The following is a 22,052-nucleotide window of genomic DNA, read 5'->3' as shown; positions in this document are numbered from 1 at the left end:
AGCTAAATTAAACCTTTTTCAGATATAACTTTTTTATTTACACTCTCCTATGGCAAATGAGCTTCGTTTTGACTTCATTTGTTGTCTGCCTTAGAAAATTAGCGTGATTATGCTCATGTCTTAGTCAGGTCTTCTACATATAATAAATATTGAAACTTTATGAGGTTATTTGTGGTAAAAATCAAGTTTTAGAAAAGGGTTTTGAGGCCTTCCAATTGGGTGTGTTGTTCCAGACAGTGCTACAACACAGACAAATTGTTAAAAGCTGTGATAAAGGAGGCAAAAAATCTACAAATGAAAGGCACTTAGAAAAGCAGATATGAGTTAAGAGGTATTTATTTATTTCTGAGTTAACCAGAAGCAGCGTTCTTAAAAAATAAAAATAATCAAGATCAAGTTTGTGACTATACATAGGAATTGTGATGAAATAAGTGCAAATTAAAATTCAAGAAAGTATATGAGTATATGTAGTTGTAGATATTTAAAACTAACAAAACTAATCCTTCATATGGCTCCACCTCAAACCTCTTCAGATAGTAATGAGAGCTAAGATCCTCTAGGGGGTGCTATACAAAAAGCTATTGTGAAAGCGGAAAGAAAATAGGGGTTGGAAATAAACCTCTTTCTTTTGTTTTTACATTTTCTTAAATTGACTTCAATAATGCTATGTATGAAGGAGGAACCTGAAACAAGAAAACCAGACAGACATGTTGAGGACACTTCACAATACAAAGAGATCAACAACAAATGACTTCAATGCAGTCGTGTAACACCTATTACCATCATTTCCAGTCTTTCCCCTAAAAATAGGAGGTTTATATTTTACAGAATTTAACCGTGTAAATAATGTAAAATATCCTCATTAATAAGGCATTTTTATGAGCGTTTGTTTGCAGCAGACTGCAAGTCAAAGGTCAGTGTTCATCATTGCGTCTGCTGCTCTCATTGCCTGTTAAATTGAAGGGAAAATGTGTAACAGACTCAAATGAGGTAAATATTTAATCTAAAGTTGCCCAGCCATCTGCCTGGTTTAGCATCACTGAATCTCCAGGGACAGAAGGGGAAAGCGACGGAGCTGATTTTCCCGTATGCAGATCCAACGTCGCAAGCTTTCAGAAAATAGCAGAGGATGGTTTCGATCCATCGACCTCTGGGTTATGGGCCCAGCACGCTTCCGCTGCGCCACTCTGCTGCACGTTGGGTTGATGGGGGAGGGAAAAGTGCTTCATCACCGTTGTGTGCTGCTTCACATTCACAGTGAGGGGCTTCTTACGTAACATGGAGCCATTGTTTGCAGCGCAGTTTCACAAAGAGGAGCTCAAAGGAGTTAGGAGGATTTAAGGAGGCTCAACACATGAATACTGAGTAAACCATTTACAGTTAGCAGTCTTACACTGTGTCTTACAAAAGGATTCATGCCCCTTGAACTTTTTTTTAACCTTTGTGGCATTACAACAACAAACTTCAAAGTAGTTTAGTGAGATTTTATCAACAAAACATAGTGCATCCTTTTAACCTGCAGTAACTTATAGCATGTTCTGCTCACTCATCTTTGTAAAATAGCTTCAGGTCAGTAATATTAAATTAGGTTTTGATTCTACATTGACTACTGCTCTGGACTTTGACCAAGTTTTAAAGGATTGAAGACATAACACTCTTTTCAGGACACGTATTCTTGTCCTCGCACTTCACAGTTATTATCTACTTTGAGTTGGCCAACGAGATAAAATCCCAATAAAACACATTCATGTTTGTGGTTGTAGTGTGATGAAATGTGAAAAAGTTTGAGAGGTCTGAATATTTACCTCTTAAATATTAGTATTTTTAAAGGGAATATACAGATGTGGTGACCTAATGTTTTATTTTGAAAACAAATGCATACAAGATCGTTAGAAGAAAAAAACAGACGCTTCAGCTGGGATGTACCGCTATAACCAATGAGAAAATTCAGCTGCAGTAGCCACTGTTCAACCCAAAGAGGGCAGCACCGAGTCAGCTTTAGGCTAAATGCTGTAGAAATAAACATATTTACATGAAAATGTCTCAATTTGCACCGAAACATTAAGAACCGATTTAGAAAGTTTATCTGAAAAAAAAACCCTGTGGGGTTTAGTTGCTCTTTAAACGGTTGTGTTATTAGGGTTCTTATTACAGCTCAACCACAAACAAACAGTAACAATAAAATGCTTCAACCTCTGATTATTTGTGTATTTAATTCAAACAAATCAACATGTACCTTTCAAGTAATGAAGACCTTGATTACACAACTCTATGGGTTAATAAACACCTACAAGATGGAGATCATATCAGTGATACATCAAGAATTGCACAATACCAGTCAAAGTTCAGGACTAAATTATTGAGCACTTCACACCCTGATCTTATTTTAAATCAGAGATATACAGTAATATGGATTGATTAGATCTTAAATGGATCAAAACTCCTAGAAAAGCGAAGCAAGTTTAGAAAATAAACACCTGAGCCTCTGTTCTGTGCTGAGACTGAAGTCGTTCATTGTTTCAGAGCCTGAAATCTGCATGTTGGGTGTCTGAGGGAACATGTTGGGATCCTGAAACAATGAGATGAAAAACACGCATCCTCAGACAGACTGGTCTGAACTGGTCTGGGTTTGTTTTGCTGCGCTCTGCCTTTTTTTTTTTTCCATTGAGCTCACGCCGTCTCGCAAAATAAACTCTCCCACAGGGGATCAGACCTGGATTTATTGTGAGGCTGGATCTCTGCCTGTTTGTGCTTTTTAACCAACTTAAACACTTTCACTGAAAGCTGGAATGAAACACTGCTTACTCTTTCATGTTTATTTTTATCTTTTGTTTACTTTGACATTCAGATTGCACATTTTCATTTCTTTTAGCAGTGGGATATTGTGTCTTTGTTGAAGCTCCGAACCTGAACCAGATGTGTTGTTTATCGAACAAAGACAGCTGAACTGGAGAGAACAGGAATTACTAGCCTGCATGCATTTTTGAGCTCAAAGCTAATAACCTTTAACTCCTTTCTAGTCACAAACAGAAAAAATTGCATTATCTAACAGAGAAAAACTCTGAATGCATAAACTTTGCTCCCTTTCTTGGGTCCAGGGCTCAGACAATATCAGTGGAAACACACACACACACACATACATATATAGATCAGTATTATGTTAACGTTACTAATATTTGCTTACTCCTCAGCTCATAAACATGTTTACATCTCCTTCCTTCAGCTCGTACGCCCTTTCCCCTTATTTCTCTGACTCCTCCTCTCCGTCATACTTCCACTGACACGGCAAATTTTCTCTTCCCCTCGTTTTTTCTACCATGTTTCCTGCTGTTCACTATACTCCTGCCTGGAAAGAGGACTCAAGAGAGTGAAAACGTTAGCATAGCCGGTTAGGTACTTTGTCTCTCGTCCCATGTGCTGCAGATCAACAGCACACTGTGTTCACATCGGGCAGCTCTGTTACAACCTGACTCTGCAAACACGTGAGCGTCACACAGAGATAAAAAGAGAACCAGATGGAGCGGCAAGTGAATACAGAGATGTTGACGACAAGTATCTGACTGTCTGGAGAATCTAATGCGATTATACTGCTAGGATCTGGGGTTTAGGGTTTTGTCTTTTTTATTTAGGTTTTTCTATTAGCTCTGCCTTGTTCCCACTTCAGCTCTTCCTCTAGTTCATTATGGTTTTTTTTTGTTTCTAGTAATTCTTTGTCACTCTAGTTTTACTATGCTTCTTTAGTTCAGTTGTTCTTTAGAGTTAGATTTATTTCCTGTTCCCCTTTGTACTTTCTCTGTGCCACTTTTTCTCTCTCCCTGTCCTCAGTCGGCCTCCTGTTTCCCCCTGTCACACCTACAAGCCGTCAGCCCATCAGCCCAGGTCTTCAGTTCTGCATTCAACCTCCCTGCATTGAAGCACTTCATTCCCAGTCACTCCTCGCCAGATTCTCTCGTCTATTCCCTGCCATCCTTCTGTTGGATTTATAGTTTTTCTTTGGATTCAGTGGTTCATTATTAGTTTTTAGCCCTTGTCATCTTTTTTTTGTCATTAAATATTTTATTCAACTAAATGTTTTCTTGCCTTCTCCATTTGGGTCCATCTTCTAACACGTCAAGATAAATACCCGTTGCACTTTTACATATTTGGTCAGACAATTTTATTGGCATAGTAATAAAAAGGAAGGAAAAAAACATGTTTTTTTAAATATATTTTAAGAAAATATACAGTGTGGCTTGTACCTATGTACTATAATCTCTGACTGATTTATTCTAACTCATGATATGCTTTGATTTTAGCTTCTCCATTGCAGTTCTGGTTGTATGTGTGGAAATGCATCTATGAGTGAGTTAGTATTATACTTACAATTTTTAGTATATTAGTTGAAAGTGTGAAGATGTACCAGGACATGTATATAAATTAGAAGGTTGCATGGTTGTTTATAAATGTATTTTTATTGTATCTTGATTGAGGTTGCAAGGTTGAACACACAAATATTTAGGCAGAAATACTCTTCTGTATTCTTACTTTATTTTGATTTATAAATTGTATGTACTTTAATGCATAGAAATCCCCAACCAGGGGGTGGAGTTGTGCTCTTTATGCAACCCATAAGTTACGGACTTGTTCTGTTCTATGTTTGTGTGCATTGTCCCTGTCAAATAAACTAACAAATGAAGAATATTCAGGGTCATTGTCCTGCTTGAAGGCGAACCTCCACCTCAGTCTCAAGTCTTCTGCAGACTCCAACACGTTTCCTTTCAGGAATTTCCTATATTTAGCTCAGGCACTCTTCCCACTAAGTCTCACCAGCTTCCCTGTAATGCTATCGTCGTGTCTCTCTGTCGGGATGAACAGTCTGGTTGCTCAATATAAATTCAACTTCTTCCAGCATTTTTTAAACAGCGGCTTTTTTCTTCTCTTGTCTGCATAAAGGTCAGATTTATAGAGCACACAACTAATGTTTGCCCTGTCAACAGACTCTCAGCTGAGCTAGTGATCTCTGCATCTCCTCCAGAGTTACTATTGGTCTGCTTCTGATAGGTGGTTGGTTTGTAGGTGGTTTTTTGGTCTTTATGATGCTTTACATTAATTTATTTTCCCTCTGAACCTCTGAAGCTTTTACAGATGAGTCAGGTTTTTACCATTATGCTGATGTCTGAAGGTGGATCTTCCTCATTTCCACTGAGTGGTTCGCCACTGGTGACACTATATCCCCTTCTTGAATGTCAAGTCTCACTCCAGCCAGATAATGTCTAGTTCGGTTCTAGCCAAGTTGAGTGTCTCCACTGGATGTGTGTTCTTCACCATGTGGACATGAGCGGGTTAGTTTCTCTGAAATCTCTTGGTATGTTCAGTGCGGGTTGCCCAGTCTGACTGACGCTGAACAGCCAATGAATGCAGTGTCCTGCCAATCAAATCACTTATACGCAACACCCGGCTTGTACCATCTCTGAGGCGGTTCCAAAACAATGGGGAGGAACTATAGGATCTGCAGACAAATCTGGGAAAGAACCAAACAAAAGCAACGCCTGTAGACAGGGGTTTATTTTATCAAATTCAGGACATTTCCCCTGCCAATTGGACTCACTGGGCAGGTGATGTGGCGTCATGCTAGCCAACGACAATCGTACCTGCGGTGGCGCAGTAGTATGTCTCGCGCTTGTTGCAAGCAGTGACGTTTTTCTGCTCCACTATCAGTGGACTGTAATATGAGACGGGAGTAGCTCCACCCTAACCGTATTGTACCATTGTCCATTGACCTCCAACTGAAGGAGGTTCAGGAATGGTGTGGTACGGGTCGGTTGTGGGTCGATTTTACACTGGAAGTGGACAAAGTGTTGTGTAGAACCATACCAATCAGTAAAAATGAGGCATAAGTTACAATAGATTTTATATGAGGGCATCAGAGTAAAGATGGTTGAACACATTTCACCCTTTTCAAATGTTTGTTTTTAGAAACTGTTAACCATGTATCATTTTTTTTCCACTATTCTTTTAATCTACTACTTTCTGTTGGTCTATTACGGATCATCCCGATAAACCAACCAAAGACGGACAAATTAGAAGGGTGTGGAAACTTTTGGGAAGCAATGGGGGTGGCTGTGACATTTGCTCCGGGTCAAGTGACATTTGCCCTGGGTCAATTCCTACATTTCTGCAGCTCAATGGGATTGTGAGACACTCTCCGAGGTCTGGCCCAATAACTGAGGCTAAAAGTTGCTGTGTCACAGTGTCCGAAATAGACAGGTGCAGGTTTTAGGCCAAGACCTAAATAGACAGACTGACACTGTGGTGAATGAGAAGCTGGAGTACAACTTTATATTTTTATACCTCATGAATATATGGGTCAGCTCTGATTTATGTGACCTATAATATTACAGTGAAAGAGTGAAAAGAATCTGGAGCAAATCAGACTCTTCAAACGTCACTAAGATGTGTTTTTATTTTATTTTATTTATTTCAATCTACAAAAACACATGAACAGAGCAAGCGCTTACATGCAGAGGTGCGGTCATGCAGAGGTGAGAGCAGAGTAGCTAAGCTGGTTCCTGTCGTTATCTGCGGCTTCACAAAGTTGTTGACTTGTTTTTAAATTGTAGAGACTGACTCAGAAATAACAGCCTGAGTGGTTAGGTACAGATCAAATACATAGTGTGAAGCAATAACGAGCTTGTGTTACAAAGAAACTGCCAAAAGAATGCCTGTTTCTCATCTACAAACCCCACACCTGATGGTAATAATTTAAATGATTGTTGAGTTAAAAGCTTTGCTCAACGTGATTGTTGCATGTAATGAAGCTCTCCAAATATTCAGGCAACAGCCTTGTGCTGTAAACAAAGCAAATAGCACTGGAGGCCCCAATGGATTGCGAGCATGAAACTGTTGGGAGGTTTTTTCTGAGAACTATGTTGTTCAGTGAAGGTCAGCAGCAGCTGGGAAATGTGTCAGAGCAGCAGCAGCCGCAGGAGGAGGATGTTGTTTTTCAGATCAGATCATTTAAATCAACTATAACGTAATTATGACTTCAGTCATCAGCGAAAATCAGATCAAATTAAAACAGAAGGGTTCACACCAAAACAAAACAACAGCAAGGTGAAACGCAGACATTTGAGAGATCAAAGAGGTGTTTTTATGCCTTTACCGAGAAAAGTCTTTGTGTAAATCCCGTCCATTGTTAGGAGACAGGAAAATAAACTATAAACAGAAAACATGGCAGGTTTACATAAGCCTACAGCGTCTGTAGAAAGAAAGAATCCCCTGTTACATTTCCTAGTCTCCATTTGTAAATACAATCAGTGCCTTGCAAATATTGAACTTCTTTTGTACCCAAAGAAATCACTTGATTTTACTGGGATTAAACAGAAAAATTGAAACATAGATTTTTTACAAATACAACCTGACAACTCAAGTGCGTTTGCTTGAAAACTTCTTATTCAAGCAATAAGGAGTATTCCTTATTACTCCTTTACTATACTCAAATTAAGACAGTACTTTATAGATGCAAGTATTTTCACATCAAGACATTTACATTTTACCTGTCTGTCTCTGCAAAAGAGTTTAAGGTCAGTGTGTCAGGGATTCCCCTTTACATTCAGGTTTAGACTTTAACTAGGCCATCTAAATATGTAATCCTGCTTTAAAGTTAGGGTTGGAACCTCACTTTATTCACTGATCTTCTAGAGAAGGTTAATAAATTACACAAAACTGGATTCTTCTTTGAGGGTTCATTGCTTTGGATTTTATTCAGGGGTATCAAACCAGGTAAGGGAGACTACAAAAGAACAATTTTCAGTTGGTTAAAAGTTGGAAGGCACATGTGCCTTGTTAATCACAGAAGAAGGGACCATTTTAGGACAGATGATGATTTAATTAAACCTGTGAGTAACAGACAGGTCAATCATTTAAAGATCAAAGGTTTGACGTCTAAATCAATCATCATGGCTAATTATACTAATGATATAATCAATTATGTGCCTAATTTAACTGATTTCTCTATTTCAGAGAAATAAGGAACATTTCGATTAAATATATCTTCAAAAAGTACATTTTGTACTTTCTTTACTTTTTATCAAAAGAGGAAACATCAGCGAGGATTTAAAACTAACTACTATCACATTATATTTGACTGCAACGACGTGGAGGCTAAAAACTATATTTGTATGTAGTTTAGTAAAATATGCCATATTTGTCCTCGTGGCCGAAGAGAGAGAGTAAAGCAAACGGATTGGTTGATTTCTCAGTGGGCGGGACTAATACTGGGCTACAAATGCACTCCAACCGGCTTTTCAACAGAGATCAGAGGAGACGCCATTCAAAGTGGGTCAATAGACTCGACGGATATTTAACTGCTTTTAACAGGTAAGCCTAAATTTATTTTGTGGGATTTTCCTCTTCCCTGGGAACCGTGTAGTTAGCTTACATTTCAGATATAATATTACGGAGTCTCGAGAGGAAATGGAAGGTGGACTTCCATTGTGGACTGGCTCCTGCTCCTGACGTAGATGGATTTTATCCTCCAAGAAGACAAAAGCTAGAATATTACAACTTTATTTTTTTCTTGGTCTAATTTCTCATTTGTACTTTGAGTTATCAATATAAAACATGAAGTGGTTTTCGCTTTCCCCCCCCCGTCCCGGTTAATCTGTATTTGTAGTTCAGGAGCGATTAAAGTGAATAAACTTATCAAATGCTGGTTAGAACCACTTCCGGTTCAACAAATTAAGACGCACGAGGTTTTAGGTTGACTATTTTAGACTGCAACGCTCATGAGGAGTTGCGAGAATTGATATTGTTTTCATTCTCTAGATAAAGGAGGTATCATATTGTGGCGTTTTAGAATTTGATTTAAATTTTTAAATAAAAAAAATATTCTCGTTCTTTTATTGTGAAATTTACAATTTCGGCTTAGTCTGCAACTAAAAGGGATGATTTCGTCAGACACTGTTGAACGCGGAAATAGGATTATAATCTTTAGCAAATGAAAAGCGGTCCAAATCTACAATAATTTAAAAAAAAAAAATCTCCATTGTTGTAGATCAAAATTTTAAAATCACATTAAGATTAATATAATTGCAACTTCGATCTATGTATGAAAACCTTAAATTTATGTTAAGTATATGTAGAACTACTAACATTTATATGTTGGTACTTTTTTATGACTTCGTGACTTTATGACTAGTGACATTTTAAGATTTAAAAACTTTTGATGTATATTAAAATATCCTTTTAGTCTAATTTGCAGTTCTTTATACATTTTAGTAGCCTTCATCAACATTTACTTTACTCCCCTGGCCTGCAGTTTGCTTTTTAATGTGAAACCTGAGTAAACTGGAACTGATAAAAATCAAATATTCATTTGCACCTTGTCAAACGCTGTAGAGGAGACCATAAATCAACTTGACAGGCTCATTATTTGATCGTAAATCAGATCCAACCATGAGTAAGGACACCGAGATCGACTTGGAGGAGGTGAAGCTGAACACGGTGGACCAGGAGAAGCAGCCTATGGCCGGAGACCATCCTTCCCCTACTGGAGAGAAGAACGGCAGCGTGAAGCTGAAGATCCCTGATGAGGATGTAACGTTCACCGGCCTCTCCAAGGAGGAGCTGATGAAGGTGGCTGGCACCCCAGGGTAAGAGCCGACAAAATACAACTTTGTCATTATCTATCGGCATCTGTAGGTTATTATTTAAACATTCCCCAAACCTTGCATGTATGTTTTAACATGCAGGTGGGTGAGAACTCGCTTGGCGCTGCTGGTTCTGTTCTGGCTGGGCTGGGTCGGCATGCTGGCCGGCGCCATAGTGATCATTGTCCAGGCTCCTCGCTGCAAACCCATCCCTGAGATGCACTGGTGGAATGAAGGGCCTCTGTACCAGATCCCCAACCTTCATGCTTTCTCCAATGGACTGAAAGGTAAAATGTTTTTGGAGATTAGAAAAAAATCTTTAGCTTTGATTACTGTGTTGAAGCACAAAAACAAGACTTAAATCAGGGGTGCTGATTTTATGCGACCCCCAACTGCGCAGGTGGTTCATGCAAATGGAGACTTTTTATTTGTAATTAACCAATATAACTTTCTAACTTTCCATTTCTAACAATGGAAAATGTTAGATTCACTCAGTTTCTTTACTCCAAAGCCCCTAGAGCCTCGTTTATCCAGAGACATTTTACTGAAAAGCCGACTTTTCTCGACCCAAATCAGCTTTTATTTCATTATTTTATTTGGCTAATCGTAGCAAGCATTTTGAAAAGTCACACAAATTTTAATAAAACTGAATAATTTGCTCAAGTGAACAAACTTATTATTCAGTTGTAAGAGAACAAATTGTTCATTTGAACAAAGGGAACAATTTGTTACTTTAGCTGTAACAAATTGTTCTTTTTAAAAGAATTTAAAAACTAGATACTTTTTAAAATTTGGATCTACACTAAATACAATTAATTTTGTACCAAAAATTGGACTACATTGTTTGCTTTTTTAGTTCTTTTTTTTAACTCTCTTGCCTTAAATGTTCCAGCTGATTCACATGAGTGTAGTCTTGTGATGAAGTTTTGCTTAGTTGGATAAGAAACTGCTGACTTGGCTGGGACTGTGCGACTAAAGGCCAAAGGGACGTAGAACACGACTGAGTCACTTCTTTCATATCTCATTCAGATTAAAGTCGTACAGAGTTACTCTTAACTACCAACTGAACTTTTATTTTATTTTATATTTTTTAATGCATTCATTAAAATGCTTCAAGCGGCTCCAATTTTCTTTGGAGACGGGTCAAAAGGACAGAACGTCCTGCACTTGCTGCAAATTAGTGGGGGACACACTCTGGTTTCCAGCTGGCTTTGGGAGGAATTCCAGAAACCACATGTGACTTTATTGTTCTCGCATAGAGACCCCGCTTGTGCTCAGACTTCACATGGCTGGCACAGGGTGTGGATGTGGTTGTTCACACACTCCTGTCTTGGGTCGGTACTTGTCTGTTATTTCACACCTTTTGTTTCCCCCCCCCCCCTTTTTCTTTTGTTTCTCCTAAAGTGTGTCCTTCAGATCTCCGCAACTCACGGTTTGTACAGGTGCTTGAACTGCACAGTAACTGAAATAAAGATTCTTATTTGTTTTCAAATTCAAAAACACTATTGATCCCAAAGGGAAATTATGATAAAGTTATTGAAATTGGGGGATGTGTCATTAAATTAGTGTTTTGTTGTTGGACTGGTCAGGAGTATGAAAAATGTTTCCTAAATGTAATCTTTTATTTTATTAGCAATAAATAACAATATGTATATCGCAATAGACACGTGATTAATATCTATAAATAAAGCTCCTGGTAGAAAATTTATGGTATTATGGGGGATATAAGCAGAGGAAAAATGTTCACCTCTCGGCAAGCTAAACGAGATTAACTCTCTGGTTACCTAGCAACAACCTGCTGAGTAACTTGTGGTTACCTAGCAACGACCTGCTGAGTAACTTGTGGTTACCTAGCAACGACCTGCTGAGTAACTGATGCAGCAGTTTGCTCCTCATAACTGCTCAAAAGTGGGGGGAAAAAAAACGCAGAGTCAAAATTGTGGTAAAACGGGGAAATGTCACGTCACCAGTTTGGCACCATTTCAGTTATTTAAAACGATAAATATTGATCTATCAACTGATGTGAAATGCTTGTATTGTGATGCGTTTTTCAGCCATCCTGTCCAGATCTAATTACAGTAATAATGAAATGGTTAATTGAAACAGCCTTTTTTTTTACCTCAAAACTGGTGTAAGATTTTGAAAACTTGCCTTCAAACTGCCTGAATTTTACTGTGGGAAAAGTGTACAAACTTTGACAAATGTGTTATTTTTCACACGCATGTTCTAGGTTCTGTACTGGTGTGAAATTCAAACTGCAGATTTATTTTATGAGCCTGTATTCTGTCCTCTGCCAGGTCTTGAGGGGAAGTTGGACCAGCTGAACCAGTTAAAGGTCAAAGGTGTGGTTCTTGGTCCTCTTCACGTCGTCCAGAAGGACCAGCCAAACACCCTGGATCTTAAAAAGATCCGCATAGACCATGGAACGATGGAAGAGCTGGAGGCTGTGCTGCTGAAGGCTAAAAAGAAAGGTAGCTTATTTTATTCACATAAAGGCTCAAAATTAAAATTGTTCAGTTATTTAGTTTGGCGTTTCCTGTTTCTTTTTAAGGTATTTCTGTGATTGTTGACCTGACTCCAAACTACGAGGGCGCTAATCCATGGTTTTCTGCCGAAGCCGATGAGATGGTGGAGAAAGTCAGGGTGAGCCAGTGTTTACGTTTGTCTGAATTTCACGTGCTTTCTTCAGCGGCTCTGTACCAACCTGATGCGCTTCTGCTCTCTTCCAGGAGGCAGCAGAGCACTGGATAAATCTGGGTGTTGATGGCATCAAGGTGTCAGACCTAAAGTTTGCCTCTGGCTTCAACGAGTGGCAAACACTGAGGACTGCCGTCCAGGGCAACCGCACTGTCGGCAAAGTGAGGTGACTGAATCCGTTTTCTGACCTCTGAGAAACTAGATTTAGGGGAGAAAAAGCGAGATTAATTTGACAGTCGGGTTATTTTTCCATGAATTTGATCTCAAAACTCTCAAAAATATCAGCTGATTTGTTGCAAAGACATTCCAGTGGGAGGTATTAAGTGGAGAAAAGTCGGCAAGAAAACGAGTAGATAAGTGTCTTTTTTTTTTTTTTTTTTTTTTTGTCATGGTAGAGTGACCCCTGGTGGTGAAGTTTTATCATGACCTTTTAAAATCGCATAATGTTAACTAGACTGTCTCTAGACCTCATTTTAAACCTGAAATGCATCCTAAATTTTCAGTAGGTCTTTAAATTTGATTCCAGTTTATTCTAAGTTTTTGACTTGTATTTTCTTCTGCACTGACAATCAGATAAAAGTTAATCTTTTGCAAAGGCAACAAAAACATCACCTGTTAGCAGCCCCCTGTTTATATTTTATTTTTGGTGTTTCTTTCTGTGCCTTCCTGTCTCCCCCTAAACATTTGTCATTTGTGGCAGAAGTAAGAGTGTTGCGCAACACAATCAACAATGCACTAGATACTAAAGCATAACTTCACAAAGCTTCAAGGGAGATATTTTGCCTTGAGAAATTTTAAAAACGTAGGTCTTTGAGTCATTTGATGAATTGTTGCAGCCCATCATGAAAACAAATTTTGTTGGATTATAAATTTTCCCAGAAGTCATTGCGATAAACAATATTGTTTTGAGACCATTTTTCAAGTAATATGATGGCAATGATAAATTATAATGAACGTTTAACACTGGAACTGGAAGACGTTTTAAATATCCAAAACAGATGTAAAACAAAATTAGTTATGAAGTCTCTAATTAAAATCGTTCTTCAGTTGAGACTAAAACACCAGACTGAAAACTCTCGTCTTCCAGTTCTTGGTAGAAAGAAAAGCCATAAATCTTTCAAATGGAAATTGAGCTCATGGAATTAATTTATTGCTTAGGCCTAATTTATTTGTGGCGGTGCAGCTACAGTGGAAAGCTCTGCCTTGATTTTTCCTTGTTTAGTGACTGACGTAGCATTCTTCCCCTCAGTGCGCTGATGGGTGCGGTAGAAGGGGCTCCAGTAGGTGAGGTGCTCCACCTGATCAACACCACTGGTGTGGACATTATTCTGCCCAACCTCCTCGGCTCGAGTGACAATGGTGGGTTTAGCCTGTTTGAGCTAAGAACTTTCCCTGTTTTTTTTGTTTTTGTTTGGAGTTTTGATGCATTTTGTGCATTTTTTTTTTTCTCTCCCCTGTGGATTTGCAGGTGTGGAGCGCATCAAAACTGTGGACGTCCTCCACTCTGAGCAGAGCAATGTGGGCTGGGGTCTTGGTGCCAGCAAACTGGAACCTCTGTCTAAAGTGGCAACGTCCTCAGACCTGCAGCATCTCTACCAGCTGCTGCTCTTCACTTTGCCTGGAATACCGGTGTTTACCTACGGAGACGAAATTGGCCTTCAAGGAAATGTAAGCCCCAACCTGACAATGTGTTGAAATGTTCAAACGACGTTCCTGTAATTGACTCTGATCACTAATCTGCATTTTGTGTCTGAAAACTTTTCTTGCCATTTATGAAATGCATCAAATCTTGGATTTCAACATGAAAAAAAACCTTCCAATTTTCAGGGTTCTGGAAGGCTCAACATGGTTTGGGAATTGGATGTAAGTATTCAGTCAGTTATGACTTTTTTTTTTTTTTTTCTAAAGGACCTTAATTTGCAGTCTAGCAGCTTCTTGTTTTTAAACATCCTTACATCTCTGGTATGCAGGCTAACCAGACGGAAAGCAGGTCATGGTTCAAATCCCTCAGTGACCTCCGAGGAAAGGAGCGCTCGCTGCTTCACGGCGACTATTATCCACTCAACTCCTCTGCCACATCCCTCGCCTTCCTTCGAGTGTGGGACCAGAGCGAAAGATACATAACCGCAGTTAACTGGGGAGAGAAACCAGCAGAACTAAAACTTACACTTCCTCCTACAGGTGAGCTGGTGGTCAAATATTATGCAGAAAAACAGTCATGTAAATTACAGTGAAGAGGATTGGAGCAACTGGGGAATAAAATTGTCATTTTATTTTTTTTTCCCCCTCAAAATTCCAACTTACTATTTTGAGATTAATAGTAAATCTCTTTTTTTCTTCTTCTTCTTCTTATTGTTTAATATTGGTTGTATTAAAGCTTTTTTTTTTTTTTTTTTTTTTTTTTTTTCCTGCAGAAGGTGTAACTTTGCCAGACACAGCGGTAGTGAAGATATCGACAGATGAAAATCTGGCAGTGCAGTCGACTGTCAGCCTGAAGAAATTCACTCTAGGACCTGAAAAAGCAGTGATCCTGCAGTTCCCCTTCACAGGCTGAAGATGGCGCCAAACCTACAGCAAAGTTGTCTGCAGATCAGATTTATTTTGTAGAAGCTAAAGTCAGCAGTGCTAAATCTTAGGAGTTGGATGAAACATTATAAAAATTCAGGATTTGTATTTTGCTACCATAACAGATCATTAGTTTGGTCAGAATGTGTTTGGAGGAAAGCAGTTGCCAGTTTTAGCTTTTTTTTTCTTTTTTTTTTTTTTAAATGTCTTTTGTTCAAAAACAAAATGCTTTTTAACGTTAACTTTTTGTTCAGATGTGCAAGACATTCCATCTGTGTATTTTGAGCATTCCTTTGTTTTTGTTTTTAAACCAGTGTTTTAGTGAATGTTCCAGCTCTTTATTTTTTTGGATGCAGACACATGTAACTGAAGCTTGTGGAAACAAAGTTAAAGAAATGAGTAAACTGGTCTGTGCCGACTCTTGCGTAGTACGCTTTTTGTTTGTTTTTTGCAACACCACTTATGAAAGTTGTCTTTTTATCTAAGCCAAAGATAATATCAAAATGTTTTTCAGCTTATACAGGTGTGTGAAACTGTGTCACAGATGTTGAGGGGAAGCGTGTCTTCATTCTCACCAACATAATTTAGATTTTACGACACTGATGCAAACGTAGCTCACTTTCTATAGCGTTTAAGTGTTTGAAACACCTGGCAGCGGCTCTAAAATGACTTATGTAAAACTACTTCAAATTTGGGTAAGTTTGTCTAACTCTGCTTTGCTATGACCATAAAACGGAGGTGGAAATTTAAACGACCGGAGGTTTCAGTGTTATGGCTGACATCAACTCTGAATAAACCACATAAATTCAGAAATTACAGGGACTGAACTCAGACAAAACTACATCTGTAAGTGAGAGCTTGTGATGACTCCATTCACGTTTAATCTTTGTTTAGAAATGTAGGGTCTTCTGTTTGGACAAAAAAAAATATGTGATGAGGTGAAGCAAATCATTTAGTTTGGTAAAAATCTCTACAATTGGCATGTTTGGTTTGAAGTATTGAACTTTGGAGAACGATGAAGTGAACAAGGACTGCATTGCTGTTGTGGTGCTGCACCTTTGGGGGAGGGGGGGAAAAAGCCTTCGTGGCCACACACACACACACATATATATATATATATATATATATATATATATATAGAAACTTTACTAATGTGTCTTGGTGACGCATCAGAATTAATCCCTAAATATTTATTTATATACTTAACACTTTGTGTAATGGCATTGAATTAATATTTAAACCATAGTGTGTATTAAAAGAAAAATGTTCCAGTTTTTACAAATACTTATCTATTAAATTAAAATGATCAAGTCTTGCTATGTTTATAGAGTAGGTCATTTTATTTTTAACATGTTTTATGTACCTAACAATTGCTTTGAACAAAGGCTGCAATACCAATGTCCTATTTATACTAAAGCCGCTGTAGTTTTCTCTTCACATTAAAGTGTCTGACTTGATGTTAAAATTCCAGTTTATCATTAGCCTTAAATTTTATCAATGTAACTATAAACAAACACCATCTTTGTTATATATTTATAGAGTCCAGTTTGTTTCATTTTGAACAGAAATGACAAGACAACCCAAAGATTTATCAAATTATTTGTACGACTGTTATTATCTAACAGATTAGCCGAGAACAAAAGGTTCACGGCCGCTGATACCATCACTGTGCAGCATTTTGACAAAATGCATCGCCGCTTTCGCCTTTCATCTACCGTCATTGTTGTTTTTACATGTTTTTAATTTATTTTTTTTTAAGAAACAATAAAACTGTTTTGGTGACTCCATGGAAATGATAGCATTACAGCCAAAGCATTTTAAATAATATAAAAAATGATTAATTAGCCGCTAATTTGACTGCAGTGATGACAATGGTACTTGGAGCAACTACTGATGTGTGCGGCTTTAGTTTAACAACGTTAGCTTAAATAAAAATACATTTATTAAAAAAAATCTGAATGAAAATCCTGAGTCACTCACTATACATTTAAAGGTCTGAATTAGAAACTATTTATTCAAGTGACCATTTTTCCATGTTGCATAAAGAGCACTTTAGCTGCAAAACTAGGAAACAAAAATAAAACAAAAGAAATAAGGTGCAACAAAAATAGAGTAGATGGTCACCAATACATCACCATTTATCATTTACCAATATATCAACCCAATATAAACAGTTGAAACCAGGTTTTAACCTGAACTGTATAAATGTTTAAACTTTCTCTTCTCAACTCTGACATTAAATCACACATCATTTTTCCTATTTTAGATCAGTAAGGATGACCAGAGTTATTTCTATTAGCTAAATCCCAGAATGACGAGATTTAGTGTTATTTTTCTCTTCAAATTCAGGTTTGAAACTTCTGAAGGAAACACCTTAAACACTGCTTATTCAAGTGATCATTTAGGAAAAAAATACGTCAAGATATTAACAAGACAACCGTTGACCTCAACTAGCCTGGTTCATCATTGGGTACAACTTGGTCTACGTTCATCGGCTCAAACAATTACAATCATGTATAAAGACTTTTAAGGAAATAAAGACTTTATAGCAGTATTAAGTGACAGGAGAAAGAACTGGTGCATTTTCAGAAAAAAATAGATGGCATAACCTTATGTAGAAATACTGAAGCACCATCAAGGTGCCCAAAATTGGTCTTCCAAATGGATAATGACCATAAGTGCACAGCTAAATTACGGTTTAAGGACAACAAAGGCGGTGTCTTGGATCAGCCATTACAAAGGACCAATCTGGAATCACAGAAAATATGACGGCACATCTGAAAAAGTGTGCAAGCAGGGCTTACAACACTGATTCAACGACAGCACTTCTGTCAGGAGGAATGGGCCAAATTTCCAGCAAACTGCTGTAAGAAGCCAGTGGAGAAAACCCATAATATCATACAGTTTAAAAGCTTATCTTACAAAATACTAAGGAAATGCATGTAAACATCTGGATCAGAATTAAAAATAACTCTTTTTCATTATTTTGGCATTTAGTAAATATAAATAAATTTGATCATCATTACTGACCTAAAATAGTAAATTTAATTTCTTTCAGTGAGGGAAAAATGTTATTTGTAAGTAAATATCAAGTTTCAACTGTAAATCTGCCTCAGACTTAAAGACGAATATCTGAGAAAGAGTCTAGTTCACTTACTTTTGATAAACAACCAAATACTTCATTTTCAGTAAATTAGCCGTATGACTGACGTGTTTGTCTAAAGCGTTGATTTTGTTTTTTCGGTCACACTGATAGCTAACATAACCACCACAGTACAGCATCTTTGAGCACAGCGTTTGTGGTTTTCTCTGTACATCAGCAAGCAACAACGTTCGTGTTCTTTCTGAAAGAAACTCGGCAAAACTGTGCATTGATGACTCCTGGGAAAATAGTCTTATATTAAACATATCTTAAAGATTAGTGGTTAACTTATAACTGTAATACAGTATCATAAAACCACAACATCAACCGTAGTGTATGTTAACAATCATCCTTGCAGAAACCATTACAACTTAATGTTAAAGAGTTAAAATGAGTTAGTTTATTCACCATAAGTACATTTCTTAACAAAAACAAATAAAATGTTTGCTTAATATATGTTTGATTTTACAAAACCAAATACTTTGAAACTGCATGTAAGTATTACTGGCAACAAGTGCTTGTTAAATCAGTAGAAAAACCACTTAAATTTAGGTTTAGTCTTTTTTCTTGTCCAATTAGCAAGAATAGTTTAGATTTAAATCTTGAAAGTACATTTTTCAAGATTTAAAGGTACTTGAAAGTTTAGTAGTACAAAAAGCAAATGGTTATAAGCTACTGAAACACCTAATGAAATGTTATTAATAAAGCAATATATATTTTAACCTTACCTAATTTTACTGGAAACAGACAAAATAATATTGAACTTAATGAAATAAGGCATTTCAACACAGTAAAAATGTCAGTCAAGATATATTCCTCTTCTTAAAAAATTATCCTCATCACAACCAAAAAAAAAAAAAAAAAACACTGTACTAATCCACATTTGATAAAAATGTCAAAGTGTTCATCTAACAGGTGAGACATAACTCAGCACGGTTTCGGGGTCTGATACAATACGGTGCCGCTGTTTTACTGTGGTATCACAGGGGAGGTTTGAAGTCGGCGATACCGGGAATCAGAGCCTGTCTCGGCACCTCTGAGTTCACCCCACGCCGCTGCGAAACCAAACCACCGCCGTGCACACTCATGACTGACTCTCAGTCTGAGTCTGACAGCCTGATACGCTACCACCTTTTACATCACAGAAACATGAAGATGCATGACCTTTCTTCAGCTTTCATGGAACACACAACACATAGAAACTATAGAATAAGGGAATGCAATGTCCACTAGGAGTCCCTTCACACTGAGAATATCAATATGAAGTCATTTTAAGCAGTTACTTAAGATATAAACACAACATATGCTCAAAAGATTCAGCCTAACTTCAGGTGAAGTTTATAGCAATTCTACATTATAATGTATTATTTGATTTCAAAATTTAGCAAATTTCATTACATTTTTATTATTTTGGGGCGTTTTAAGTGGTAAATATTCATAGCAAGGACTGATTAATGTTCTCTACCATTATATATGTTGTCGTTAGTTAATGTTACTATCTACAATCTTAACTTTTATGTTTATTTAATCATTTTGCCTTTTACACAGGGTTTCGTTGCTAATCTAGTCTACACAGTTGAGTTTCTACAGTTCCTCATTCTGTATAATTGATTGATTTCAATCACTTTTATTAGTTTTATTAGTATTTACTCATTTTACCTGACTCTTTCTTTATATGACATAATGACACAAGACTCTGTATATCATTTTGATATTTTGGGAATGTTTCTAAGGCTTGACGTCTGCCTTCCTGCTTTCAACGTTTGTAGAACGCTTTGTTTTACGAAAAGTACGACTGACTCATCATTGGACGTTCACTTAGCTCGCGTGTTGTAAAGATAACTCCTGATGGAGTCATTTTGGAAACCTTAATCATTGTCTTCTCTTTATCGAACATGATCAGCACATAAAAATCAAAACAATGTATACGTCACAGAAAAAGCTCACACAAGTTTTGCATCGCTGTAGTAAATCCTACTAAACAAAAATCCTACAATTCCGTCACGATAGAGTTCATAGACAAAGTTTTTCCCTTTTCCGTGGTCTCGTTTTTTTTTTCTTGTCGGTGTTAGAAGTTGACACAAAATGTAAGACCACATCAATTTAGCAACAGCAAACTCATTTCAGAACAGTTTAATGTGTTTCAGTTTAGCTCATATTTAGAAGTAAATCAACAAAAGATATGTCAGGTGCTCTTCGCAGAAACAAAACCGGTTCATTCCGGTTCTGTCCACTTTTAATCCCATTAAATTAACAGACTGTTCTAGGATTTCAAAATTTCTTGTTCTGTATATACAGTACCTCACAATATTCATGAATGTGTAAATAAAATGTTAACATCCATGACTTGTTCTGCTTGTTCTAGCAGATGATGGTCGAAGGATGAATAAATTATACAATGTACTGTTCTGTTTTTCCGAGTCGTCTTTAAACGCAACATGAGCGCTACGACGCTGGGTTTACACCTGTGCGGCAGTGAAGGAGATCTGCTGCTACTGTGCGGAGCTGCACAGGTGTGTTAGAATCATGGCAGCAAACCAGCAAAAACGCAAAGAACTTTTCACAGTTTCCCCCCCAAACTAACAGACTGTTTAGTAAAGCTGTTGGATGCAGGTAAAGTTAGTTAAAAGATGACTAGCTAGCTAATATCAATACATCACCTTAAGCTTGAACCCGACGGACCCACCGGTTAGGGTGGTCCAGCTGCCACGTGACCTCGGCTCGCTCTGTAAACAAAGGCTCCACGTGCCTTTAAAATTTTTTTTTTTAATTATCCGCTAAAAGAGGCTTTAATCTTTCAAAAACTATTCCGCATAAAGGTTTTGCCCAAAATGTTAAGATTTTAGAGCTATTTAAAAACAGTTGATGAGATATAAAGGTCCTCGGGCGATGACGCAACTGCCCGGAAAACACCCGATCAGCTGATCATCACGGCCATTTTGTGGCTTCACGAGACAGTGGAAAGAGCATGGCACAAGATGTCGGCTATGCAAAATCATGACGTATTTTCCGGAGCCCGATCTAAATGTCTGCGCTCTCCGTGCGCTGAGCATGAGCGCACACACACCACAAACTCTAACTAACATACTTACTGTATAAAAAATCTATCGAAACAGTCTTAGTAAAATCCACAGCATCAATTCTCCCTAGTCTCTTGCCGTATCCAAATCCTCCCCTCCCCCTCGTTTGTCCCCACGTGTCTCCGTTCWACCTAGCAACAGACCGTCAACACATTTTCATTGGTTGTGTCGAAATGTGGTACAGTTACACCCCACACAGTAAGGCGGAAATGATCGATCATATTCCTGGCTTTATTTTCAAGTAAATAACCACAAAACCAATATAAAAGCACCACTTTTATAAAGTTTGAAGTCCGTACTGTCCACCAGAGGTGAAATGAACACTCGGTATGCCGTCTGTTATTACGAAGCCTTATAAATGTGTCACGTGCTTGTGTGCAGTGAGAATTCCCGCCCTGTGTGCCCTGAATTCCCGCCCTGTGTGCAGTGAGAATTCTCATTTCCTTTGTGCCTTCTGCGAATGAACAACGGTTTTTCGATTTGCTACGAGCGGAGCCAACTCTTGCAAAAATTATCTCAACTGCAATGGCGCAGAGGAAAATGTCCGATGTGGAGGCGCTGGAAGGAATATTTCGGAGCGATGTTGAGCTGGAAGACTCTTCTGATAGCTGGTGGGATTCGGACGAGGAGGAAGAGCCGGACACAGCTGACAGACTTGATCTCGGTGATGTGTAAGTTTCCCCCGCAATTTCACACAAAATATTTGATGTTTTGGTTCTATTTATTTATTTATTTATTTCWGTGATTATATGCTTGTAATAACGGCAGGAAGTAAAACCATGTGGTTATTTGTTTTTTTTATGTTTTACTAAAATATGTTTTATTTTACTAGTAAGGATTTCATGTTTACTTTGGTTCATTACTTTGTAATAAACCTCTAATTCTTCAAATACTTTATTTTTATTTATAGTCAAGTGGAAGCCGAACCATCAAGCTCAG

At 37.7% G+C, this 22,052-nt stretch overlaps 1 protein-coding gene, 1 long non-coding RNA gene and 1 other non-coding gene across 3 annotated transcripts; 1 reads left to right on the top strand and 2 right to left on the bottom strand.

The window, feature by feature from the left end:
- Positions 1-1,120: 1,120 nt before the first annotated feature.
- trnam-cau (transfer RNA methionine (anticodon CAU)) lies at positions 1,121-1,192 on the bottom strand. The gene has a single exon. It is a non-coding gene; the product is annotated as a tRNA-Met (tRNA).
- A 7,057-nt stretch (positions 1,193-8,249) lies between these two features.
- Positions 8,250-15,322, top strand: slc3a2a (solute carrier family 3 member 2a). The gene is made up of 11 exons (XM_008435897.1): positions 8,250-8,358; positions 9,428-9,632; positions 9,732-9,916; positions 11,927-12,100; positions 12,181-12,272; positions 12,359-12,492; positions 13,576-13,685; positions 13,795-13,994; positions 14,154-14,189; positions 14,297-14,507; positions 14,741-15,322. The coding sequence occupies exons 2-11, from the start codon at positions 9,436-9,438 to the stop codon at positions 14,878-14,880; spliced, it is 1,479 nt and encodes a 492-aa protein (XP_008434119.1). The 5' UTR covers positions 8,250-8,358; positions 9,428-9,435; the 3' UTR covers positions 14,881-15,322.
- LOC108167226 (uncharacterized) lies at positions 10,987-11,916 on the bottom strand. The gene is made up of 2 exons (XR_001777595.1): positions 11,491-11,916; positions 10,987-11,457 (listed from the first exon to the last, which is right to left on the bottom strand). It is a non-coding gene; the product is annotated as an uncharacterized LOC108167226 (long non-coding RNA).
- Positions 15,323-22,052: the final 6,730 nt, after the last annotated feature.

The sequence above is a fragment of the Poecilia reticulata genome, linkage group LG18 (assembly GCF_000633615.1).
Source record: "Poecilia reticulata strain Guanapo linkage group LG18, Guppy_female_1.0+MT, whole genome shotgun sequence".
NCBI classification, from domain to species: domain Eukaryota; kingdom Metazoa; phylum Chordata; class Actinopteri; order Cyprinodontiformes; family Poeciliidae; genus Poecilia; species Poecilia reticulata.
This window is presented reverse-complemented; position numbering and strand designations above follow the sequence as displayed.